Below are 27,814 nucleotides of genomic sequence, written 5' to 3' on the forward strand. Positions count from 1 at the left end.
ACTGAACTGCGCAGGTCAACAAGGACTCACAAAAGCCCCGCCTACTTGCGCAACTATGTCATGTAACATTGAAGCAAACCAAGAGGGGAGGGGTGTAGTGTATTCATGCACAGACTTCTAATACCACATTCCTATTGGTTAGTTAACATAGCTTAACGATTGGTTAATAAAGAGAGTTTCCAATTGGCTGCCTAAGCGGTGGGAAGTTTAAATACATGCCATTAGTTGCGAGCTGCGAGCAGCCACTATAAAAAGGGCTGCTGTGGCTCGAGTTTAGTTGAAGTTACTGGTTGCTAATAAAGAGCTGAATTCAACTCCGGTTTCCGAGTCTGCTTTGTCCTGGCAATAGAACACCATCTACCACTACCAATTGCAATAACCCATTCTGGCACTTATTTATGGAGATTCCCAGTAATGGTTGTCCCAAAGATGCTTTTTTCAAGAGGCAACTGGACTCTCTGGTTTTTCTTTGAAGATGTTTTGCTTCTTCTCCTGAAGAAGCATTTTGGATGAGAAGTGAAACGTCTTCAAAGAAAAAGCAGAAAGTTTGGTTGCCTCTTGAAAAAAAGCACCTTGGGACTATTCTGGAACTTAAGTTCAATCTTCATAAACTTCAGCTGAAATGAAAAATAAGTAAAATATAAAAATCAAATTCAAGTATTTCAATCATTTTGCAATTTCCATCAATTTTTGCAGGAGGTGATTTGATCTAGATTTTGTGAGTCTCTTTTCCAACATCCCCATGGTTCCTTGAAGTACTTAAGCGCTTGCAGTAAGAAGGTGAGGTGAAGAAGGATTCCAATCCCTGATACTGAAAACTTGCTTTAAAAAAACATCACTGCAAGAGTTTGTAGGAATTCAAGGAAATTAATAGGGTCTGCAGAATAATAAAATATTGCTCTTGGGCATTTCTCTTTCATTACAGCACAATTTGTACTGGACTTGTTTTTGATGGAGTCATGCCTCAATTTGCACTATTTAATGGTTTCTCTTGTGTAGCATGTGTTGTGCAAAAAAAAAAAAAAGAGGCAAAGTTTCTTTGGGCTTCTGTCTCTCCTGGCACAGGCAAACCAAACAGTAAAATCTCCATCTGTATTTCTTGTAGTAATAGCCTGCAGTGAGTGTAAATCTGGTGAAAATGTTTATTTTGAAAAAGGAAAACCGTTCTTCTGGTAGAAGCCAATTTGCTGAAAATCTATGTATTCCAGTAATGTTTAGTTTCCAGGCAAGACATGAACAAGAAAGGGTTTTGTTGTTATTATTGTTTAAAAAAATAGTTCAGCTTCTTAAAAGAAATTTGTAAGGTACTGAGGCTGGGTCATAACATGAACAGAAATACAGAGAGAGAACTCTGTGTGTGTGTGTGTGTGTGAGCGAGAGAGAGAGAGAGAGAGAGAAAGAGAGAGAGAGAAAAAAAATTTCTAACACCCCCTTCTTTGTATTGTATTTCCCTCTTCCTTTTTTGTGCCTCATTAGACCATAAACAAGCAGGGCACCTAGATTTTTGAGGCAAGTTATAAATTACCATTATTATTCTTTATTTGCACTATGCCTTCAGGAGCTAAAAAGCTCTGGAAGCCTGGAAGTAATATAAAATCACAATCAATCATTTTTATAAGTCTAGCAGTTTCTATACAGCTACCAAATTGCACAGCTCTTCTCAACTCACTTGAAGTGAATAGGCTTCATTTTGTGACTTTCAAAAGACATCCAGAATAGAGAAGAGGAAACTGCTCCTGCTGGTTTTCAAAAGTATTTGTAATTTGTGAGGGTTGAAGCTGACAATGTTTGAATGTTACCAAAGCCAGCTTCTTTCCTCTAGCTTCTTTGTTAACCTCTCTCTCTCTCTCTCACAAAGTAAAAAAACCATAATCCATAATCCAAAACCAAAAACCATAATTATAGAAAAATCATAATCCCCTGGTGAAATCCCAAGGAAACTACCTATCCTTGCTTCTATTTTGAGAAAGAAGAATAAAATCATAGTTATAAAAGAATTTTGATAAAGATACCAAGTGTCATTTCCTATGCCATAACCAAGAGGATTATGCACCAATCCATGACTCTCTGGTAAAAAAAAAAAAAGGTGTTTTAGTATTACTTGTCTCATAAAAAATCTGTTTGGATTGAATTTATATTTTTCCCATTGGAAGAGTCAGGAACTGTAATAGTCAGTGATAAGATGGAGTGTAATTAAAACCACAGACTCATTTCAAGCAGATTTGACTTGCCTCCATTTGACACAAAAGAGTAAGAAAATCTGGTCAATATCAACACTACATTCAATTCTGCTGTTTTCAGGCAATTTTTCAGCATCTGTTTTTTTTTTTAAAAAAAAAACTTTAACAGATTAACAGAGTTGGAAAGCAGAGATGGTATTCAGCAGGTTCTGACCAGTTCTAGAGAACAGATAGTGGAAATTTTGAGTAGTTCGGAGAACCAGCTAATACCACCTCTGACTGGAGATTTTACAGTATCCTTCCCCTGCCACACTAACTAAGCCACGCCCACAGAATCAGTAGTAAAAAAAATTGAATCCCACCACTGGTTGGAAGGGACATTGTAGGTCATCTATTTATTTTTATTTGTATTTATTTATTTGTCAAGCAATTATAAGATAACAGGTATAAGTATAAACATAGTTATGAATACATGAAATGGATAAATATAAGAAAAATAAAAAGAAACAATAGGACAGGGACAGGAGACACGTTGGTGCGCTTATGCACGCCCCCTACAGACCTCTCAGGAAAGGGGTGAGGTTAATAGTAGACAGTCTAAGGTTAAAGTTTTTGGGGTTTGGGGAAAAAACCACAGTCAGGTAGAGTATTCCAGACATTGACCACTCTGTTACTAAAGTCGTATTTCCTGCAATCAAGTTTGGTGTGGTTAACCTTGAGTTTGTATCTATTGTGTGCTCTTGTATTGTTATGATTGAAGCTGAAGTATTCATTGACAGGTAGGACATTGCAATGTATGATTTTATATACCATACTTAGATTGGACCAAAGGCGGCATAGTTCTAGGTTTTCTAGGTCTAGAATTTCAAGTCTGGTGGCATAAGGTATTCTGCAACGAGTAGTCAAGTGGAGAATTCTTCTTGTGAAATATTTCTGGACTTTCTCAACTGTGCTAATATTAGATACGTATTGTGGGTTCCAGACTGATGACCTGTATTTGAGTATTGGTCTAGCAAATGTTTTATATGCTCTAGTTAGTAGTGTGATATTACCAGAGGAAAAGCTTTGTAGGATTAGGTTAATAACTCTTAATGCCTTTTTGGCTATGTAGTTACAGTGGGCTCTAGCACTTAGATCATTAGAGAAGAGTACTCCAAGGTCCTTGACAGAGTTTGGATCATCAACAAGGTCTTGACTATTCAGCCTGTATTTTATTTTCTGATTTTTTTTTGCCAATATGAAGGACAGAGCATTTATTTTTTGAGATTTGAAGTTGACATTTGTTTGACCATTCTGATACATAGTCAAGGTCTTTTTGAAGAGTAGCAGTATTGTCTTTGGTGTTGAATAGCTTTACATCACCAGTGAAGAGAATGCAGTTGCTCTTAATATGATCACAGAGGTCATTTATGTAGAGTATGAAGAGAGTTGGTCCTAGAACACTGCCTTGGAGGACACCACTTTTGACAGGTACAGAATTTGATAGGATGCTCCCAATTTTTGACCATTTGTTGTCTGTTTGACAGGAATGCTCCTATCCAGTTATGCAAGCTTCCAGACATACCATAAGATTTTAGTTTTAGGAGTGGTTTGTTGTGTACCACTGAATCAAAGGCTTTACAGAAGTCTATGTAGATTGCATTTATTGTTTTGCCCTGATCTAGTTGTGTAGTCCATATGTTTTTGCAATGTAAGAGTTGCAGATTACAGGATAGTTTTTTTTTCTGAAACCAAATTGTTTATTAGAGAGTAGGTTGTTTGTTTCTAAGTGGAGGAGAATGGATTGGTTAATAATTGATTCCATGACTTTACAGGTAATGCAGCATAAAGAGATTGGTCTGTAATTTTCAATTAGGCTGGGGTTTCCCCTTTTGAAGATGGGGATGACCATGGCTTGTGACCATAGTTTTGGCAAGGAGCTGATCCTGAAAGATTTTTCAAAGATTATGCTTAGACGTTCAGCTATGGCAGTGGACAGCTTTTTTAAGAAGGCACATATTCCATCGAGTCCAATAGATAGAGATAGTTTATGATTGTGTAGTGCTTTTTCAATATAGTCTTCTGTAAAATCAATATGTATTAGATCATTGTAGTTGTCTGTGGTTCAACTAGGAAATACTGGGCATGATCCATTGCTGTTTACAATACTGAGCCAAAGAATATATTAAAGAGGTTGGCTTTAATGGTGTTATCATTGCAGTCTTTACCATTAGGTCCTTTCAGCGGTGGGATGGACCTTGAGTTTTTTAGTTTGTTGTTTACAAAATTGTAGAAAGTGCGGGTAGAATTGGTGCGTAGAAGGTTTTCCTCTTGTTGAATGTGATAATTGGTACATTCAGTCTTTATCTGGTGGCATAAATTTTTGTATTGGCTTTTGAAGTTGGCAACATGACCAGATTTGTTTTTCCGTGAAAGTGATTTTTTTTTTTTGGATTGAAGCTTCCTTATTGTTATGGGCAATCTGTTTTTTTTTCTGGTTTTGGGAGTTGTTATCTAGTCCAACATTCCTGCCCAAGCAGGAGAACCCACACCTTTTCTGACAGATGGTAGTCCAGTCTCTTCTTGAAAGCCTTCAGTGATGAAGCTCCCACAACTTCCAACGGCAAGCTGTTCCATTGATTGATAGCTCACTAGAGGTGCTATTCAACTGATTTGCACCTATTCGGGTGAACTGGTAGCAGTTATTTGGCATGGGACACCAAACCAGTGGCAATCCCTGGCTGGCCACGCCCCCAACCCAGTCACCCGGTCGCTCATTTGCAATCTCTCTCCTAGCTTTCCATTCTCCACATCTTCTTTCTCCCCAGGGAAAAGGAAGAAAGACATGGACGCTGCAAGTATCGCTTTCCCCCTGTGAGTTAAAGTGCCTGGAGTGAGAAAGAGCATGGTCTGACAGAGGGGGTGGGGGTGAATCAAGCCTTGGAACACTTTTGCAATGTAAAAGAAATGCATTTTAGAAGGTCTTTTAAAAACTTCTCCAAAGATTCCCCATGGATGCTGCAAGTATCGCTTTCCCCTTGTGAGTTAAAGTGTGGAGTGAGAAGGAGTGCGGGCTGACAGAGGGGGTGGGAGTGAATCGAGCCTTGGAGAAATTTAAAGGAGCTGCTTTCAAAATGCTTGTCTTTTAAGTGCTTTGTGTGTGTGTGTGTGTGTGTGTGTGTGTGTTTGTGTGTATGAGAGAGGGGAAGAGAGAGAGAGAGAAAGAGGGAGGAAAGAAAAAAATAGGAAGAGAGAGAGATAAAACTCTGTGCTATTATTTTTAATTGTTCCATTATTTATCATGTGTTAATATTTTACACTGTCCGTACACCTAGAGTGATTTTTCTGCCTTTTTTTTGCCCAGGCCTACCACATATTTTTCAGGGTTTACATGCATTCAATGTCAATAGTCCGGAGCATAAAATACACATGTGTTAACAAGAGTTGAAAGGGACCTTGGAGGTCTTCTAGTCCAACCCCCAGCTCAGGCAAGAAAACTGAGGATGCCAAACTCTGAGGAGAATTTCTGGGAAAGGTGTCAGAATAATACTTAGAAGGGACCTTGGGGTGAACCCTATACCATTTCAGAGAAATGGCTGTCCAGTCTTTTCTTTAAAACTTCCAGTGATTGAACACCCAGAACTTCTGGAGACTGGCAGTTCCACTGGTTAATTGTTCTCACTCTCAGGAAGTTTCTCCTTAGTTTTAGGTTGCTTCTCTCTGTTCAGTTTCCATCCATTGCTTCTTGTTTGCATTCTGCTTCTTTGGAAAATACATTGTCACTCTTTCTTTGTGGCAGCCCCTTAAAAGCCTGTTGCCAAGCACACTCTTGAGTGAAGCATGTGAGCCATTTCCTCCTTTCAGTGGTCCATGAAAGTACATCTATAGTATGCAGATAATAAAGTCAAAAAAGGTGAACAACATTTTTACAGAACTATAGATAAGTTGAGGCTGGGTGACAAGGAATGGCTGGGAGAGGAAGGGCCAGGTGAGGTACCCCTTGATGTGAGTGACATTGAGTTGGCCATGCCCACCCACTCACATGACCACCAAGCACGCCCACCCAGTCACATGACCACTAAGCCACACCCATCCAGTCCAGACTACCAAGCCATGCCCACCAAATAAGCCACACCCACAGAACCGGTAATAAAATATTTTGAATTCCACCACTGGCTCTCACTGTCAGAAAAGTTTTCCTTATTTCCAGGTTGAATCTCCCTTTGTCCAGTTTCCATCCATTATTCCTTGTTTTGCCTTCAGGTGCTTTAGAAAGAAGGCTTGACCCCCTCCTCTGTGTGACAACTCCTCAAATATTGGAACACTGCTATCATGTCACTGCTATCATAATTTGAAAGTTTACAAGATTGATACTACATGGAACAAAACTGTAATCTAGATGTTCTGCTTCAAATACCATGAAGCTTCCCCCCAAAAGAAAAACAGATCATGAGAGGATGCTGTTAGGGATATACCCTAATGCAGTTAGCAAATCATCAATCCAGCAAACCAGCAATCGTCAGCAATCCAGCAGGTTCTCTTGCTCCCTCTTATGGCGGTTTCAAAACCGCACCCAAAATTACATGCTTTGCAGTTTAAAGTGACACACACTTAAACTTACTATCATAGTTTATTATATTATTTTACCCAAACTACGTTAGGTAACCTTGTTATTCCTAACAGATGCGTAGCATCCCAGACAATACTGCAGACCCGACTGAAGCATCACTTATATATTATGTATAGCTATATATAGATTCTGTAAATATTTTTTTCTGTAAATTACTTACTATTCTGCATAATTTAAACAGCTACTCTTGCTTATTTTTTTCTGTGAAAGTTTCTATAGTGTTAGAAAAATGTATTTAATGTTTGTTTGTATACATAAATTAAATACATTTGTCTAACACGATGTTCTTTTTTGCTGAAAAAGGCTACCAAACCTTGTCTTAAAGATTCACATCCCTATTTTCATGGGCTAAGAATCATTTCTTCAGACATAGAAGTCTTAATTAGCTTAAAACTGAAAGGAAGTCTGTTTTATTGCCAATATTACAGGTGAAACTCGAAACATTAGATTATCATGCAAAAGTTCATTTATTTCAATAATGAAACTTAAAAGGTGAAAACAATATATGAGATAGACTCATTACATGCAAAGCAAGATAGTTCAAGCCATGATTTGTCATAATTGTGATGATTATGGCTTACAAATCATGAAAACCCCAAGTCCACAATCTCAGAAAATTAGAATATTACATTTAATCAATAAAACAAGTATTGTATATAGAACAATATCGGACCTCTGAAAAGTATAAGCATGCATATGTACTCAGTACTTGGTTTGGGCCCCTTTTGCAGCAATTACTGCCTCAATGCGGCATGGCATGGAAGCTATCAGCCTGTGGCACTGCTGAGGTGTTATGGTAGACCAGGATGCTTCAATAGCGGCCTTCAGCTCTTCTGCGTTGTTCGGTCTCATGTCTTTCATCCTTCTCTTGGCAATGTCCCACAGATTCTCTATGCGGTTCAGGTCTGGTGAGTTTTTTGGCCAATCAAGCACAGTATTCCCACAGTCATTGAAACAGGTTTTGGTGCTTTTGGCAGTGTGGGCAGGTGCCATGTCCTGCTAGAAATGAAGTCAGCATCCCCATAAACCTCATCTGTGGAAGGAAGCATGAAGTGCTCCAAAATCTCCTGGTAGACAGCTGCGTTGACCCTGGATTTAATGAAGACAGTGGACCAAAACCAGCAGATGACATGGCTCCCCAAATCAACACAGACTGTGGAACTTCACACTGGACTTCAAGCATCTTGCAGTGTGTGCCTCTCCATTCTTCCTCCAGACTCTGGGTCCTTGGTTTCCAAATGAGATGCAAAAGTTGCTCCCTTCAGAAAAGAGGACTTTGGACCACTGAGCAACAGGCCAGTTCTGTTTTTCTTTAGCCCAGGTAAGATGCTTCCAATACTGTTTGTTGTTCAGGAGTGGCTTGATAAGAGGAATACAACATTTGAAGCCCATGTCCAGGATCCATGTCTTGATGCACTGACTCCAGCCTCAGTCCACTCCTTGTGAAAGTCTCCCAACACTTTTGAATGGCCTTTTCCTGACAATCCTCTCCAGGCTGCAGTCATCCCTGCTGCTTGTGGACCTTTTTCTTCCACACTTTTCCCTTCCGCATAACTTTCTATTAATGTGCTTTGATACAACACTTTGGGAACATCCAACTTCTTTTGCAATTACCTTTAGAGGCTTTCCCTCCTTATGGAGGGTGTCAATGATGGTTTTCTGCCCAACTGTCAGGTCAGCAGTCCTTCCCATGATTGTGATTCCTACTGAACCAGACTGAGAGACCATTTAAAGGCTCAGGAACCTTTTGCAGGTGTTATGGCTTAATTCACTGATTAGAGTGGGACACTTTGAGCCTAGAATATTGCACCTTTTCACAATATTCTAATTTTCTGAGATTGTGGATTTGGGGTTTTCATGAGCTGTAAGCCATAATCATCTCAATTATGACACATCAGGGCTTGAACTATCTTGCTTTGCATGTAATGAGTTTATCTCATATATTAGTTTCACCTTTTAAGTTGCATTCCTGAAATAAATGAATTTTTGCATGATATTCTAATTTTTTGAGTTTCACCTGTACAGTATACATGACATTGCTAATGAGATAATTTTCATTTCATACAAATTCTATATTTCATTTGCTGGTTATAGCCACCATGTCTAAATATACCTGCAATATAAGATAATATTTCTTGCATGTGTTCAAATATCTCCTCTCTGCTAAAAGCTATACTATGTTAGTCTTTAGCACCTGAAATAAAAATCACAGGTAATTTTTGACAAATTACAAACTTACAGATTACAAAACCAAAATGTCATCTAGGTTGCTAGAGTTTTTTTCAAAAGTTGTCAGAAATGAAATGATGGATTCTAAAACTGTACTGAACTCTCGAATAAACTCTCTAGGAACTGATATATGATGACTTGATAAGTAGATATGGAAAGCAACCGAGCCTTCAAGGATCAATATCCCAACCTTCACAGTACTTTGTATTTCAAAATCTATGCTTTTTATTCAGTACTTTATGGATAAGGACATGAAAATTGGTGAAAAGGTGCAAAGGAACTTTAGGCCCAGATTTCTTCTGAAACAAATTGACCTGTTCAATGTTCCCTTTCCCTAAATGTTCCCTTTTCAAAACGATTGGATTTCAGGGAAATATGACTTCATTCTTTGGTATACATTTTCAAAATGGCTAATTTTAAAATTCAGTGGTTTCCATTTCAGTGCTTTTCCTAATGTCTCTTATGGAACATGCAACGCATGAATTACCCTGCAACAGTTTGCAGAATGAACTGGTTTGGAATACTGCTGACAAAAAACTTGCAGTTGTGGGGGTTTTTTTCCTCCCTTTTTTTACCCTCATGAGAAGAAATTGGATTTTGTAGGGAAAAAAAACACAGTAAGATCACTATAAATATTCTTTGGGGGGTGGGGGAGAGAACTTCAAATCTCAGAAAGGAATCATGGATGGAAGAATAAAGCTATGCTTTATTCAGCAAGAACCTTCTTCCTGAAATTTAGTTCCTCTGCTATCAAAAATAGGCAAAGAATCACACAGCTGGCAATCATAAGAAACCTTTTTCATATATAATGTTTCCTGATGCTGATAATAGGATATGACATCATTCAAATAGCACTATAAGGTGGGAAGATGATACTCCCACTGGGAAACCTTATCGGTTGCCAATTCCAGTTACAGTCAAGTTAAGTAGCTCTTCAGGAAGCTCCCTCCCACTCTTGATAATTCTGGGAATATTTCTGATTCCCTAGGAAAATATTTAAAATATTCTCCACTCCACCTTGCAAAAGGAGAATGAGAGCTATGAAAGCAGAGGCAGTTTACATAGAATCATACTTATATCATGCAGGGGCTATCCCATTATTCTCTAAAACAACTTTCTCTAATTAGATCTATATTGATTAGGAATGATGAAGGTTGGTATCCATCACCTCTAGAAGGTATCAAATTGTGGAAAGATTATAAAACTAATATCAAAATGCTGGAGAAGAGAGAGGCTATTCAACCTAAACATCTGTGATACTACAGTTACTAAAATTAAAAGTCCTGCAGCAAACAAAAACAAAAAATAATGTTATGCAGGTATTAGAGCACTTAACTAAATCTATTTGCAACTAAGGAGACTTACAGGTGAAACTCAAAAAATTAGAATATCATGCAAAAGTTCATTTATTTCAGGAATGCAACTTAAAAGGTAAACCTAATATATGAGATAGACTCATTACATGCAAAGCAAGATAGTTCAAGCCATGATGTATTATAATTGAGATGATTATGGCTTACAGCTCATGAAAACCCCAAATCCACAGTCTCAGAAAATTAGAATATTATGAAAAGGTTCAATACTATAGGCTCAAAGTGTCGTACTCTAATCAACTAATTAAGCCATAACACCTGCAAAGGGTTCCTGAGCCTTTAAATGGTCTCTCAGTCTGGTTCAGTAGGAATCACAATCATGGGAAGGACTGCTGACCTGACAGTTGGGCAGAAAACCATCATTGACACCCTCCATAAAGAGGGAAAGCCTCAAAAGGTAATTGCAAAAGAAGTTGGATGTTCCCAAGGTGCTGTATCAAAGCACATTAATAGAAAGTTATGTGGAAGGGAAAAGTGTGGATGACAAAGGTCCACAAGCAGCAGGGATGACTGCAGCCTGGAGAGGATTGTCAGGAAAAGGCCATTCAAAAGTGTTGGAGACTTTCACAAGGAGTGGACTGAGGCTAGAGTCAGTGCATCAAGAGCCACCATACAGATGGATCCTGGACATGGGCTTCAAATGTCGTATTTCTCTTGTCAAGCTGCTCCTGAACAACAAACAATGTCAGAAGCATCTTACCTGGGCTAAAGAAAAACAGAACTGGTCTGTTCCTCAGTGGTCCAAAGTCCTCTTTTCTGATAAGAGCAACTTTTGCATCTCATTTGGAAATCAAGGACCCAAAATCTAGAGGAAGAATGGAGATGCACATACTGCAAGATGCTTGAAGTCCAGTGTGAAGTTTCAACAGTCTGTGTTGATTTGGGGAGCCATGAGATGCTGACTTCATTTTCCAGCAGGACTGGGCACCTGCCCATACTGCCAAAAGCACAAAAACCTGTTTCAATGACTGTGGGATTACTGTGCTTGATTGGCCAGAAAACTCACCTGACCTGAAGCCCATACAAAATCTATGGGGCATTGCCAAGAGAAAGGATGAGAGACATGAGACCGAACAATGCAGAAGAGCTGAAGGCCGCTATTGAAGCATCCTGGTCTTCCATAACACCTCAGCAGTACCACAGGCTGATAGCTTCCATGCCATGCCGCATGGAGGCAGTAATTGCTGCAAAAGGGCCCCAAACCAAGTACTGAGTACATATGCATGCTTATACTTTTCAGAGGTCCGATATTGTTCTATATACAATACTTGTTTTATTGATTGAATGTATTCTAATTTTCTGAGATTGTGGATTTGGGGTTTTCATGATAATTCCATAATCATCACAATTATGACAAATCACAGCTTGAACTATCTTGCTTTGCATGTAATGAGTCTATCTCATATATTGGTTTCACCTTTTAAGTTGCATTACTGAAATAAATGAACTTTTGTATGATATTCTAATTTTCTGAGTTTCACCTGTAAACACACAATAGATTTTCCATACGATGTTATTTTTCCTGACACATCTCTTGGGGTTGTTGTGAGGATAAAAAGAAAAGAAAGGAAGAAAGGATATGCAAAAATTTTAATTTTTAATTGTGGAAATGCTTCCAGCAAAAAATACTTGATTTATTTTTGACACAGAACACTTATCATTGATCTAATGGCTTCACAAGGCTTCAGAAAGGTGCCCACAATCTTGATTGGTTTTTTTATCATTAATACTAGTACAACCCTAGTCTGATAATAAACTGTGCAAGATCTTCCAATTTTAGAAGTCCTCTTGATCCATAGTCAAATCAGCAAATCAGACAAGAGATAAGATCCGTTAAGTGTACAGTTTCACATTTGACATGAATGTTATTGATTCTCTTTTAAGAAGGAATCAATAAGGCCTTTAGCACTTACATGAATCAACTTCTTTCACAAGCCCATTCATTTATTTTCTTTTAACATGATATAAGCGTCATTAATAAAGAGTCTGTCAGAGGAATTGGGGAGGAAGAATATTTTTTTTAAAAAAATGCCTTATAGCAAAAACAGAGTTTATCTTATCAAGTTCATATATAACTATAAGATTAAAGTAAATATGCTGTCAAATTGAGTCTGATTTGACAAGTTTACTTTGCAACATTAGAGGAGTGATATGCCACTGCCCTTTTCTATGATATTTTTCTATTTCCCAGTCTAGTTTACAGCCAATATTCCCTGGACCAACCAGACCCAGTCCTGCTTAGCTTCTAAGCTCAAACTGAAGAACCATATATAGATATACATTGTACTAAAGGGAAAGGAGGAAATTCAAACAAAAAGAAGTGATATGTGTGTCCCAGCAGCATCCTGAGATCACAAAATAGAGAACTGACCAGTTTTCTGAGACCATAAAAGAAATTCAACCCCCTTTATTATCAGTCAAATGAATTGGTCCAGTGAATGGCTAGCTTCCATAAGGAAGCTATGCAAAGGGACTGGGCTTTTCCAGTCATACCTACTATGGGCAAACAAAGAGAAAGAATAAAGAACAATACACTGTGCAGATCATCACTACAGAGGAAAAGGATCATTAGAGGCCGTGGAAGATAACTGCCCAATTCTCATGATTCAAAGTCATAAGCTTCAGCTAAAGTAAATAAATTAAAAAATCAAGTCCAATCACTGCAATAGTTTGATTGTAACTAAAAATTAAGTGACAGTACTGCCGTGATATACCCACTTGAAATATTCAAGTGGAGGCTAGACTGCCATCCATCTGGCAGGGGGCATCTGTGAGTGGAAGGGAATACAAAACATCATCATTGTGACATATTCATGCAGTTGTAACATTATCATGTGTGTTGTAAATAAAATGTGATAGAAGATTGATTGCTTCACCCCTCTCTCCTGAAAGACCTATGGAATACACCTGGGATGCCTGAATTAATAATCTGAATGTGGATTGGACCTGATGGTCCAAATGCCATTTTCCAAGTCTATGGTTTTATTTTTGTTTTTTTTTAAATGTTAAAAATATGCCTTCCTATCTGCCTCTGATTTCTTTTCAAAATGTGATGTAGCAGCTGCAAAAATTCTCCCTTGGTAAAGAAGCTGTTGTTATTTGTTCAAAAATTACTTTCGAGAAACATTGGAAATGGATCTCCAAATACCTTCTTGACTCCTTCATCCTGTTTTTTGATTTTAGAAACTGAATAAAGAGAAAGAAATAGACAAGAGTAGATGAAGAACAGCTCTTTCCAAAACTTTTTTAGTTTTTTTTCAAAAAATAATTGAAATGCATACATCTCTACTACTCTACTACTCTAAGATGTATTAACTACATACATTTGGCTTGTGTTTATGGATTTTTGAAGATTTCTTTAAATAGCTTTGGTCTGATGAATGGAAGCTTCCTGCTCTGAATTGTAGTCATCTTTCAAATACCCTTGTTTTACCCATTCTTATTTTGGTTTATATTGCTTAAATTATTAATTTCCAGATATCAGCAAACAGAGTTGTGCTCTTGAAACTTCTATTATAGGATCAAGCTCAGAAGAAATAATTCTTCTATATCCTGCTTTGGTCAGATTATTCCTAGAACATTTATTTCAGAGTACAGTTTAGGAAAGGAATGGGCAAAATAGAGTATGTTCAGAAGGGAACAATTAATTAAAGAATTAATATATTAGCAATTAATATAAGGTTCCTATAAAAGGGGGGAAAGCACAAGTTTATATGAAACAGCTGAAAGCTTTGGATATGTTTAACCTTGACAAGAGAAAAGAGAAAGAAGACACAATAGCTGTCTTCAATTATCTGGTTGGTTATCATGTAAAAGATGGTGTAGAATTGTTCCCGAAAAGGGAACAAAGAACAATGGATTTAATTACAAATTTAGCTGGATATCAGGAAAATTTTTCTAACAGTAAGAGTTGATTAACAATAGAGAAGACTGCCTGGGAAGTGGCAGACCCTTCTTTGCAGGAAGTATAAACTGGATGGCCATCTGGTCGAGATGCTGAAGCAGTAGATTCCTGTATTGTGTAGTTAGTTGAACTAAATAATTTCCAAGGTCACTTCCAACCCTTACATACTAATGTTATTTCTTCCATTCCTTTTGTGGAGGAGGGAGGGCGAAAGAGTTATCGTTCCCTGCTGTTATGCTAAGAATTATCTAATATTAAGCAATTGTTCTTTGCAACTGTATTTTTCTCTAACAAAGTTCTCCCTGTAACACATCATTTTTTTAAAAAATAACAGGGAATAAATCTGTGGATAAAACCTTTTTTGTATGTGCTCCATAAACTAGGTTTTTGTTGTTGTTGTTTTTTACATTAAACCAGATGGTAGTTGCCTAATTCTTTCATTCTGATATTTTTGCAGCACAGAAGGACAATTAAAGGAAGCTTACTCTGTGGGAATCGAGGTGGATTGTCATTGACATCAGTCAGGGTGATATTCACCATGGTGGTTCCTGATAATCCGCCCATCTGGCCCCCCATATCCTTTGCTTGGATAACAACCTGATATTGCTCTCTATTTTCTCTGTTCATATTTGGCAGAGCTGTTCTAATAATGCCTGAAAAAGAAACAATGAAAAATTTGTCATCATTCTGTATGAAACAATATGTCTATTATTTAGAAAATATATATATTTAATGTCAAGCACAGTTTAATGAATACATTGAACACATAAATTATAAGTAGGTGATAGTGGTAATTATATATTAGGTAGCAGTTTATGCATTAAACAGCAATTCTGAGTCTGCAAGTTCAGATACTAAAGGAATATTTTTGAATGGTCTGCATATTAAGAGGAACAACCACCTATTTAAAGCAGTAAACTAGTAAAAAAGGAAGATAATTTTTGCATAACATACTCCCTCCTGTGTTTATTTTAGTAAATGCAGGGAACTATTGAGAAAGAAGGGAAAGTATAATTCATCAACTATCTGAAATGCCACTATCACTTCATTATGCACAATGTACCCAACTTCTCTCCTATATATTCCTTTTTTTTAGTTACTATTATTAATCTTTGTCTTTGACTGCTCTTCTCATTTTTACATTATAAAGACTTTTTAACAAGTGACAGATCTCCTGAATCCATTTTTTTTCACATCTGGAGTATTGTTTTCAGTCCATCTTAGATGAACCCGTGGCTTGACAAGATCAGAATTGTCTACAAGTGTCAAATTCCATATTTTTGAAATATAACTCAGTATTACATTTACATTTTTAACTACAATGTTCTTTCACAATGGTTACATTGATATATACATAGTTATGGCTCACATATTTCAGCTAGTTTAGAAAATCTTCTGATTCCAAAGGAGCTGCTAAGTCATTCATATAAAATTTGAACACTGCTGGAGCCAAAACATACCTTTTCTCCCTCCATGTTGTTTGATGGGATTGAATTAGTTAAGCACTATTGGGACTATATCAAATCTGCCAAAAGGACTTAAGAGTATAATTGCATTATGAGAAAAAAAACCTGCCTTCTGACAGTTCAGGATTCAGTTATCTTTCCCCATAAAATACTCCACAAATAGAGTCTCAAACTGCTTTAAGTCACAAAAAGATTATGTTTTACTCCTCAGGAATATTTTTCTGTGAAATGGTATAAGATCAGACAGTGATCTAATATAGAATGACTTGCTCTGAATTCAGCTTGCTGAGTTCCCAAGTTTTTACAGTCTATTGGTCACATTTCTAACTTATTTAAGAAATACATAGCTTAAAATTTGCATACTATTGATAACAAACCAAAGGGGCAATAGTTGGAAAGGTGTTTTGGAAATCTTTCTTTTTTGCTTTAAAAATATATTTTTATTAAACATATTTCATTATTTTATATCACATTTACAATTTTTGCAGCGCTCCAGCGTAGCTGATATTCATATATACATATACATATACATATAATATATATATATATATATATATATATATATATATATATATATATATATATATACACACACATATCAGTTATATTCCTTTTTCTTCCTTTAACTATATATATTGCCTTTACGTTTAATGTACCTCTTAAATTACCTTTATATTTGATCTTTACTTCTATTTTCTAACCATTTATACCATGTGTTCCAGACCAAGTAATATTCCATTTCTCCTCTTTCTTTTAATTCCAACGTTAGTCTGTCCATCTCAGCACAATCTAACACCTTTTTTATCACCATTCCCTCAGAGGGCATGCTATCTAGTTTCCAGTTTTGCACATACACAATCTTTCTTAAACAAAAGTACTACAAAAGAGTTTAACTATTTTTCAAGCTAAGTTCCACTGATTTTCTGAAACTGGATACTTATTTTACTTATTCCATGCATCATATATATATCACTGTTATTAAGTTTCAACACTTTTTGAAGTTTTCTATAGAATTGAATTGCAGGTTTTCCTTCAGATATACCATATTTTAAATATCTGTATCGTTTGATAATATGTAAATCATATATAGTACCAAGCACAGGATTTAGATAAATTATATTCCAAATTTAGGGTCCTTGTTGCTCTCTAAACATGGTTGTTTTCTTGCAGATGTCTGCAAGAAAACAATTATGTTTAGAGAGCAACGAGGACACCTCATTTCAACCCTGAACTACAAATAATTTCCTTTATATTAAAAATTTCCCAGAATTCTTGAAATGGTCATTATTAATCCATTTTTATGGTATGAATCCTTTGTTTAGCCCTTTTCCTCTAGGTTCAGATTAGGAAAAAACAATTTCTTGGGTAAATCCAGATCAAAATTTCACTGCTACCCAATTACTACCCAGATCTGAATTTTGTTATAGTAATTAAGTAACATTTTCCCATTTACTTTAAGAGAATTTAAGCTATTTTGAATATGACATGCAGCTGAACAATAATGTGAATACCATCTTCTGGCAAGGCAGAAATATTTAATTAAGAACAATAACTACAACACCACCTGTTTCTGGCTCCACAGAGAAATATGGCTGGCCCTGAAGTATGCTGTAGATAATTCTGGCACTATTTCCATATGAAGGGTCATCAGCATCAGTGGCTGTGACTTGAACAACAGAAGTACCTGGAAAATTCAAATTGAAATTAATTAGGTATCATGTCAAAAACAATTTGGTTTTTTCTACTGTTGCTTTATTTGTGAAAACATTTATCAACATTATATTTTGACCAGAGAGTTGAGAGACCTATAGATAATTATATTATCTTTACAGAAATAAGAATGTAAATACCTCAGCATCAGATATTCATGAGATTCATGCTGCTTACTAAAAGCTGTAGTTCTTTTCCCATTTTATCTTCTTTCTTCATAGTAGTAGTGCCTTTTTCAAACCATATCCTGGAAGGTTCAGAATTGCATACATTTCACTGAAAGTCTCCCTCCCTCCCTCTCTGTTTTTCCTCCAGTCAGTCCTTTGAGAAAAAAATAAATAAAATAAAAGTATCCCTTTTCCAGAACTTTGCTAGCTGAGGCACCATTTTTAGTGATAGGTCATATTTTCTCCAATTTCTAAAAAATAAAAGTCACCATTATTTCAGTATGTCATTTCTATGTTGTTTCCAACATTTAGGTCTCAAAACTCTGAGAACATCTTTAGTATGTTCACACCACGTATGTTCCTTTTTGACACATTATCAACAGGCAGGGTGGGAATGTTGCAAGGAAAAAAGAAATGCTATTGCTTTTCGGGCATTCTGTGACTTTAGTAATATTTAGTGGACAAAGATCTTTGGCCATGTTTCACCACCAATATAAATGTTGCTTCCTGAGACAAGGAGATTTTCTTTATATATTATATAAAATAATATGTGTATTATTGGTTCTTGATGTGTATATATACTTGGGTAATAAAAGCAGAGATACATACTTATCTAAAGCCTTGAAAAAAGTCAGGGAATGTAATGCCAAAGTACACATGAAGTATTTATGTTCCTTGAAGAGATGTTGGCAGCCCCTGCCTCTGAACTTGTTATGTACTTTTGAAAGAGTTTCTTTCTATTCTAGCATTTTTGGTAATTACCAAATAACCAACATGAAAACAGAGGGTGCTTCATTTCAAAGATGGCTGAAAGTTGATATCAACATGCCATAAATCACTAGGAAGGAAAGGCCTTAAAAGCTTGCAAGCTTCTAATTCAATATTCCACCTTACCTACTACTGAATGGCTAACCATCTCTGTTTTAAAAGATAAGGAATAATAGTGGAAAAAACTTCTTCAGAAATGTTATTCAAAGAGGTATCTCACACAAGAAGTGCAGTGGTAGCTAACTGAAGGTGTTTGAGGCTGGTTAAGATATATTTCTCCTGGATTATTTTGTGAATAAGCCATAACAGTTTAATGTATAGAAGAAACTTGCTATAATCATGGAAGTAAATTCGGCAAGAATGGGAAACCTTTGTATTTTTTTTCTCTTTCCTATGCTGGTATACCTCTTTTTTCTATTTTCTATTTCTGTTCAAACTCTGGCAATTTAGAAACAATGGGAAAAAAAGTCCAAGAAAATCTTCATCACTACCCCACCCACACGTTTGATAAAAGCACACCAGGAAGGCACAAATTACTTTATCAGAGATAAATGTCTGATAATTAAAGCAGAAGATGGGTTTCAACCATTTAATAAAATTGCAAGGAATAATTTGGTCAGTTTTAAAGGCACAGTGAATTCTCCCCTGTAGCTTTCTTGCCTTCCATTTCCCCATGCTAATCACTTGGAAAGCTAATCCATGCTGATCAATTTGAATACATTAAGAGCTTTCCTTTCTATTTCATCTCTATCTTTAGCCGTTTTAGAAACTGCACAGCCTTCAAAGACCTCTGAGTTAAATTTAACTGAAACTCCTGACTCAGCCTTCCAGCAGTACCCTGCTTGTTATATTTCTGCATATTATACTTACCTTTCTAGAGAATTATTTCATTTTTGCCTGCCAGCCATGCTTTTATCCCTGTCAGTGGTGTGCTCATGTGCATTGCATTGTAAAGCTCTCAGCCCCTATGCAAAGCATTCAAGCATTTCAGAAGGAATTTCCAAACTGTGTAGTACTATTTTCCATTCCTTTTTTTTCAGCTGGAGCTTTATCTAAATTCATCAAGGAACAATCTTTTAAGAAACTATCATTTTTTCCTCAGTGGTGGGATTCAGTGGCAGGGGAAGGATACTGTAAAATCTCCAGTCAGAGGAGGTATTTGCCAGTTCTCCAAACTATTCAAAATTTCCGCAACCGGTTCTCCAGAACTGGTCAGAACCTGCTGAATACCATCTGTGATTTTTCTGGATAATACTGTATATAATATTAAGTTCCACTGGTTAATTGTTCCCACTGTTAGGAAGAACAATTAACCAGTGGAACAACTTTTCTTCAGAAGTTGTAGGTGCTTCATCACTGGAATTTTTAAGAAAAGACTGGACAGCTACCTGTCTGAAATGGTATAGGCCCTATACATAGGTTCTCCTGCTTGAGCAAGGGAACTCCAAGGTCCCTTCCAGCTCTATTCTGATTGATTGATTGATTGAGCAATTGAAGTGATATTACTCAAAGAAAAGCAAAATTCAATAGATTTTACTTTCCTTCTTTCTTGAAATTTAGAAAAATGTAGTGAGTTAATGTGGCCAGTGTGAAAATATCAGGCTCCAAAACCATGACAGATACACAGCGTTACTTCTAAGCAGTTTCCTTAATTGTTCCTCATCTATAGATAGAATAGATAGAATCTTGCCCAATTAAAGGAAACTACTTGCATCATTAAAATATACTCCCAGAACTTTTAGGAAGGATCTGATTTTCCTTCTTCTAACTAAGCCTCTCTGCACTTGAAGTTCTGGGGGGAAAAGTTAAGATATAAATTTAACAAATGAATAAAATGTTAGTAAAAGTCAGATACCTCTGCTAGCATTGTTTTGTGGCTGGAAGCATGATTGTCTATGAAGATTCTCAGTCATCCAGGTCATGACTGTCTCAAAAGTGCATTTTCAAAAGGCAACTGGACTTTGTTTTTTCCTTGAGGAAGTTTCGCTTCTCAATCAAGAAGTTTCTTTAATTCTGAAGAAGCTTCTTGGATGAGAAGTAAAATGTCTTCCTCAAAGAAAAAAGAAAGTCCATTTGCTTTTTGAAAAAGCACCTTTGAGACAAGATTATCTGTCTGCCTGTCTGTCTAATCTAAAATAATCTAATCTAATCTAATCTAATCTAATCTAATCTAATCATCTATGCTGTAGCATGTCCCAGGTTGATGAGTTTATTTTAGCAGCCAAAATACAAATGAACTACTTTATGATGATGTATACTTTGCCATTATACTATCTCAATTTTATTCTTCCCATACCAAAACACTTTTGATGATTTACACTTCAGGTAATAATATCTAGAGTACACACACACACACACACACACACACACATTGTATGATGAAGAAACTATAATAACAGTATTATGCAATAAGACCACTAAACAAATTATGGTAAGATGGCTCCAAATGTTAGTAGGATAACTTCTGCAGTCTGCCTGTGGACCCAAAGAGAGATAATATCTGTGTGACTTTTGCCCTGATATTTCTGAGACACAAGGCAGAAAAGATTAAAATCTGAAAGCTCAACAAGGAAGGATGACAGCAACCAGCAATGCTGAGAAAATAATAGCTGGAGTAATTCAAAGGATGAGCTATTAAATCCTGAAAATCCAAGGTTGCAAAAGTTTGGTAGATAAAGCCATAGAACAAGTTAGGAGGCAGAAATTGAATGAATATTGAGAAGTAGCACCCATGGACAGAATTGCAGCTGCAGATATAGGGAATTTGTTTTAGTCTTATTAAAATGACAAAACACAAACAAACAAAAGACCCTCTAACCTGCAGGCTCAGAAAGAGATATGTGAAAATATGTGTATGCAAACACAAGCAATGAAAATTGTTGCTGCAGGAAAAAAATGTTATTGAGAAGGGAGCTTTGAAAACTAAGGCTTAAACCAGATCTTCTAGATCTTTTAATCTGCCAACAACTTCTGGGATAATCACTGATTGTTTTGTACACAACGGATTTATATTTAGGACATATATACTACTTAGAGAGTAATGAGGGAGTGAGAGAAATTTAAACAGCTGGCACTGTAGGATCTTATGATGTGAAATTATTGTGAAATTCCTTAGAATATATATAAACAAAAAAAGATATAAAATGTGTGTTTTCTTTTCTTATATAAAAACAAAATGAATCTTTTTTAACAGGCCTTTTGTCCTCCAAATATAGCATTAGGATGTCATGTCATTGACACATTTTTATTTGTGTTACCAGTCATAGTGATTCACAGTGAATGAACAAGCAATCCCTGGCTGCTTGAAACAGTGCTCCATGTGGCTAGTTTGTTATGGGAAGGGTCTCTTCTCACCAAGCAGATTCATTGATGTAGTTTTTCTTGTGTTTTTCTTGTTTTCTAGTTCTTCTTGCTTGTGAGCAGCAACCTCTCCTTAAATCCAAGGTGAATTCAACTATGTAAACAAGGAACACAATTTCCCAGAACAGTGTTCCATTCTACAAATGATTCTCCATGTTTTTGTGCTCTCTTAAGACTGGACAGTCACTTGTTTAAAATTGGTATAGGGTCTCCTGCTTGAGCAAGGGGTTGGACTAGAAGACCTCCAAGGTCCCTTCCAGCTCTATTCTGATTGATCTAGCCTTCTGTCCATCTATCCATACATACATACATTCAATAACATTTTCCTTACAATCTTTCATCTGCAGTACCTCTCAGCTTTATAATTATAATAGGAAGAGCTTACTCCCCCCATCCCTTCATATATTCTTTTTTACCCACCAACAAAATCCTACCCCCCCTTCTTTTAATATCATTCTGGAGAGTGGTAAAGTATGAGAGAAATATATGCCTTTTTGAGGACTAAACATGTTTGCCTCTAACAGCATTAGGTAATGATTGCCAGTTCTTTATGAAATCTAATAAAATGGGGACAACAGTGAGAAAATAATATGTATTTTCTTTAATTGGTGAGGAAGCAGAAAAGGAAACACAGGCACAGACATCTCCCCTCATCTTTTCTAATAAACAGGGCAGGAAGTAGCCAGACCTCTATTATTAATGATGTTCCAGTTCAAACTGAAATATGGACAGGGAATAAAGTACAGGTTGATTAATAGCAAGATTTGAGAATTTATCATCAAAGCTGAGATTAAAGAATTAGAGGAACTTGGAAGGGAGCTTCCACTTCAGAGATATCAAAGGATATTTAAAAGCATGGAGTAAGTGATGGATGTAGGTGTGGAAATAAGCAGTTTCAAATCGCGGAACGAAGCCGAAGTCTCCCTCTGCTTCAGGGCGCAAAAAGCGCTTCCCGATACAGTGATCACCGATGGCCAGATGAAAGGGCAGCATGGGTAGATCATTAAGCAATTTGTTGAGAGAACCTGAAAGACAAATTGACTGTCTCCAAACCTGAGAAGAGAAATTCTCCTGTTTCGGCCAAGGAGTAACAAAAAAGCACTGCCTATCCCTCATGAGGCTGAGCCAAAACTGGGGAATGCTGGGGAGGAGTCCTGTGGAGGAGGAGGAGTGTTCCACAAATTAAGCCTAGCCTAGACATGCAGAGACTGAAGCACCTCCCACTACTGGATGCTCTGAACAGCTCATGGGAGAATAAGCAGTTTCAAATTATTAATCTACAATAAGGCCTTGCGGATATCTTTGGCAAATTCCTTTCTTTCTCTTCTATAACAAGTTACACCATGAGTATGTCTAGTTGAAAGAATTATGTGAATGTTTACAAACTGAGAGAAACTGAAGAACATTTATATAGAAATAATAAAAGTAGAAATAAAACACAGTATCTCAAAAATACAGAATGTCTGGCTCCCTCTAAAATTTTAATTCAAGGTCTGATTACAAGATAATTTTGATCTGCTGAACTATGGAATTTCCCCCTAAGATTTCAGTTTAATGTATTTTTTTTTTCTGATTTAGCCAAGATGGGCAAAAATGTACAGCTTGAATTTCATACTACAGGTAATCCTTGATTTACAATAGTTCATTTCGTGACCGTCTGAAGTTGCAACAGAACTGAAAAATTGACTTATGACTCTTTTTCACACTTGTGACCATTGCAGCATCCTCATAGTCACATGATCAAAATTTGGATACTCGGCAACTGAATCATATTTATGATGGCTGTAGTAGGGTCATGTTTTTGGGACCTTTGGACAAGTAAAGTCAATAGGGAAGCCAGATTCATTTAACAACCATGTTACTAACTTAACCAATGAGGTGATTCACTTAAGAATTGTGGCAGGAAAGGTCATAAAATGAGGAAAAACTCTTTAACAAATGTCTCACAACAGAAATTTTGGGCTCAACTGTTGTCGTAAATCCACAATACTTCTTTTTTTTTTAAAAAAATGTATTTTTATTGAGTTTCTTTTATTACATCATAAAATATCGTAATTCCAACAGCATTCTTGGCATCCATACAGGTTCTTAATTTAAATATCATAATAGATTATATTACATTTATCTAATATTAAATAATAGTTTCCACTATAATTACTATCCTTTTTCTTTATATATTTTACATATTTACATTTTACTCTCATAAGGATTATTTCCATAAATCTACAATACTTCTACCTGTACATATCTTTTATTTTAGGTGAACTTTTAGTTAATAACTTATTATTTTATAATTAGTATATAATTAATTACATTTGCAAATACAGATAGAACAATGGGTTGCCTTCTGCCAGGAATAACAACTTTATCTTACAGCAGAGTCTTATATGTGTCTGCTTCAAAGTAAACCTCAATGACTTGAATTGAATTTCTGAAGACTGCATTCTAGTTTGTTTTGCAAGTTCTTTTTTGAGTTTACATATGTTGTCCTGCCAGTCATATGACCATATCGGTTAAAATATGCAGTCCTTATTAAAAAGATTAAATTTCAAAACACCCTCCAACTTTTTAACTCAACATAAAATAGCATTATTGTTACAAATATCTCCTCCTGAGCCACAGTAGAGTGGAGATCGCATATCAAAGACTGGAATAACTACATTATTTCTGAGAGTGGATAAGGTTATTAGCTACATATTGCATCATGCATGAAGCCAGTATTCTCAGAGGATCTTTCCCTATCCTTTGCTAGCTTTCCTGATTCATTTTTACTTTCTGCCTGAATGATGAGGCATAGCTATAAAGCAGTGTTTTATTATTTGGTTTAATCTGAATATAAGCACAGTTATTTTCACATCAATGTCTTAGTCTGGAATTGCTCTACTTGGGTAATTTTCTTTTTGACCTCCCCCCCCAAAAATCTACCCATCCCCCAATTCAGTAAGTGTCATTGTATTGTATTCAATAGTTTTGTCATTTTTCAGTTCTGAAATATACAGCATATCACAGGCACACATATTCACAATAAACAGAGTTTTTAAGGCTTTTCAGTATGTTTTATGTTGGATGTTTCTCTTAGTGACTTCTACCAGCATAATTAGTTTCTGTTCAATAATAATATAGTGGCAGTAATTAAATCTTAATTAAAGCAAAATCTCCTTCACATTGACCTTGACTTTTAGTGACTTAATACAATTTTATTGGCAAGAATATAAAAGTAATATAAAAGCCTTTATAGGGGATACTTTGTGACTTCTCAGTCACAGCTTAGAAAATCTCCCATCCATAACCAGATATGAACCTTCTTAGCTTCTGATCGCAGACAAGGTCATCCAAGGTCTGGCAAATCTTAATTGCTCAATATTAAATTACTTTCAGACTAGGGTTAAAGTTTAATTAATTACTCATTATCATTTTAATAAAAAGATTTCAATGAGAGTAAATGCTAATTAATGGACTTTCTTGAGGATGAGAGGATAATTGAAGACGTTGAAGACAAGTAATGAAATACGGTTAGGGTTGATGGTGTTTCTTCTAATTAAAGATGAAGAATAGGCCTAATTCTGAGTAGATATAAGCTTATCTTGGCTAAACAATGCAAAACATTTGAAATTTGAAATATCTTGAGCTCAAAAGGGCCTGTTTGTAGCCTGAAACATTTATTCTGAATTTGAGATGGGATAAGCCTATGCCAGGGATGGGCTTCAAAAATTTTAGCAAAGAGTTGTCTGCTCAGATGCTGGGTGGGTGTGACCATGGTGGGTGTGGCCTAATCAGACTCCTGCACCACAGTGGGGGGAGGCATTTTTGCCTTCCCGGGCTCTGGAGGCGGAAGCCAGAAACGGGCCCATTTTCAGCCTCCCTGAACTTCCGGAAGGCCCTTTTTTACCTTTCCCAAGCCTCCGCATGTACCCTGCACTTACCTGCATCCATAACAGGCCACATGGGGACTCCTGGGAAGGGTGGGGCCAGCCAGGAATGGGATTTGGGAGTTCTCTGAGCTGCACAGAATCTTAGCTAGGGGCTCTCCCGAAGCCCTGCAAACCAGAGTAGTATTCATCAGGTTCTGACCAGTTCTGGAAAACCAGTAGCAGAAATTTTGAGTAGTTTGGAGAACCGACAAATACCTCCTCTGACTGGAGATTTTACAGTATCCTTCCCCCCTGCCATGCCCACCAAGCCATTCCCACAGAACCAGTAGTAAAAAAAAATTGAATCCCACCACTGCTGGAAACCCCCAGCAGCCCATCCCTGGCCTATGTTCAAAATGGTCTGTTTGGCTTTTGAAGTAGCTGTGGAGTCATTTTAAGCCCAGAACAACCTAATATGGCTGGGGGGAAAAAAACCCTGTGAACAGCTATTTTAAGGTTGACAGAGATCATTGGATCTCAAAATCTTTTAAATGCATATACTGCTAATCTTGGCAATCAGAAAGGTTGCTGCCAGATTACAGATAATAATAATATTTAAGAATCATATGCAGCAAAAATTTAATCTGGCTTTCTTCTGATGTAGAAGATCAATCATAGCTGCCAGTTCTTTGGTTGGTATTGGCCTTCATATCAATAGAATTCTCCCTAAGAACCTAGGATGTTGTATGTATTAGCATTGCATAGGTAATTGCTGCATCAATTGTCCATGCTTTCCCCTTTTCAGCCATGCCATAAATCTGGTGTATTATGAGCCAAGACTTTATCAGTCTGAATTTGGAAAATCCACAGTATTTTTCATGCTTTCAGCCATCCAAAGTTGTTGGATATGAGATGGTTCACAAATAAATTATATAATAAACAAATTTTAATCTGCCCATTTTCTACTATTTTTTCAACTCTACATTCCCACCAATTTTTCTTTATTAGCATATGATTATTTTTACACATGTTCCAGTTAAAAGTTAAGTTTGCCAGCTGTGTTATGTCATTGTTTATCATTAGTTTGTGCAATCTTCATGCACAAGCTGAGTATATGACCTACTGTTTCTCCTGCTTTGTACAATTTACACTTTGAAACATTTGATTTTTAAAAAAATATGTCCTTGATTGCACTAGTTTGAATCAGAGGTGGGATTCTACCAGTTCACACCTATTCGCTAGAACTGGTTGTTAACATTCTAAGCAGTTCAGAGAACCGGTTGTTAGAAGAAATTACTGGCCTAATCCTGTAAGGAAGACAGGAAGGAAACATTCTGGTGTTGCTTACAGAAACTGACTCTCTGTTAACCCTTATTACATTCTTGGCAGGACTAGACTTCCTGTCTCAGGAAATCTCTGGAGTTTTTTTCCCCTCCTTTGCTGGTACTTTGCTTGTGTGGAGTGACCATTCAAAGTTACAATGGCACTGAAAAAAGTGACTTATGACTATTTTTCACACTTATGACTGTTGCAGCATCCACCACTAGTCACTGCTGGTTATAGAGGGCAGCGGTCATCTCTGTTTCCAGGTCATTGAGCCAGTGACATCACATAATGTTGTTATAATCCCACTGAAGTGGTACCTATTTATCCACTCACATTTGCATGCTTTTGAACTGCTAGCTTGGCAGGAGTGGGGTAAGAACTGGAGCTCACCCTGTTGTGTGGCACTTGGGTCTTGAACCTGGGCTGCTGGCTTTCCAGATGACAAGTCCAGCATCTTAACTGCTGAGCCACTGTGCCATCCAATAATATATGTTGTTGTTGTTGTTGTAATTTTTGGTGAGATTCACAACCTTTGGGGCTGGTTGGTAGTTCAATAGCTTGAGTCCTAACCAAGGACCTAGGAACTATTAAGGTAGCATCGGAGGATATAAGCTGTTCCAAGTAGGGTGGTGTTTTGTAGAATCAGGGTATTCAAGTCTGATAAGTTCAGAATTTTCAAATAGTGAGGTTGCCCTTTAGGTATTCCTCCAAGGACTCCAATTATAACTGGGATAACACACAATTTCTTTTTCCAAAGTCACGCAACTTCAATTTGTAAGTTCTGGTACTTTATGATTTTTTCTTGCTGCTTGTCTTCAGTTTGTGCATCATCAGGTATTGCAAAGTCAATGAACCAAACCTTTTTTTTCTT

General features: G+C 36.6%; 1 protein-coding gene across 2 annotated transcripts in view; it reads right to left on the reverse strand.

Moving 5' to 3' along the window:
- CDH10 (cadherin 10) overlaps window positions 1–27,814 on the reverse strand; it is a 153,804-nt gene that overhangs the window by 24,836 nt on the left and 101,154 nt on the right. For both annotated transcript variants that reach the window (XM_087930734.1, XM_026700880.2), the window contains exons 4-5: window positions 17,326–17,445; window positions 14,781–14,948 (exon numbers count right to left, since the gene is read on the reverse strand). In XM_087930734.1, the coding sequence (XP_087786860.1) occupies window positions 14,781–14,948; window positions 17,326–17,445 (288 nt within the window). The remainder of the gene's footprint in view (window positions 1–14,780; window positions 14,949–17,325; window positions 17,446–27,814) is intronic.

This window comes from Pseudonaja textilis, chromosome 3 (assembly GCF_049901715.1).
Source record: "Pseudonaja textilis isolate UNSWEBS1 chromosome 3, rPseTex1.2, whole genome shotgun sequence".
NCBI classification, from domain to species: domain Eukaryota; kingdom Metazoa; phylum Chordata; class Lepidosauria; order Squamata; family Elapidae; genus Pseudonaja; species Pseudonaja textilis.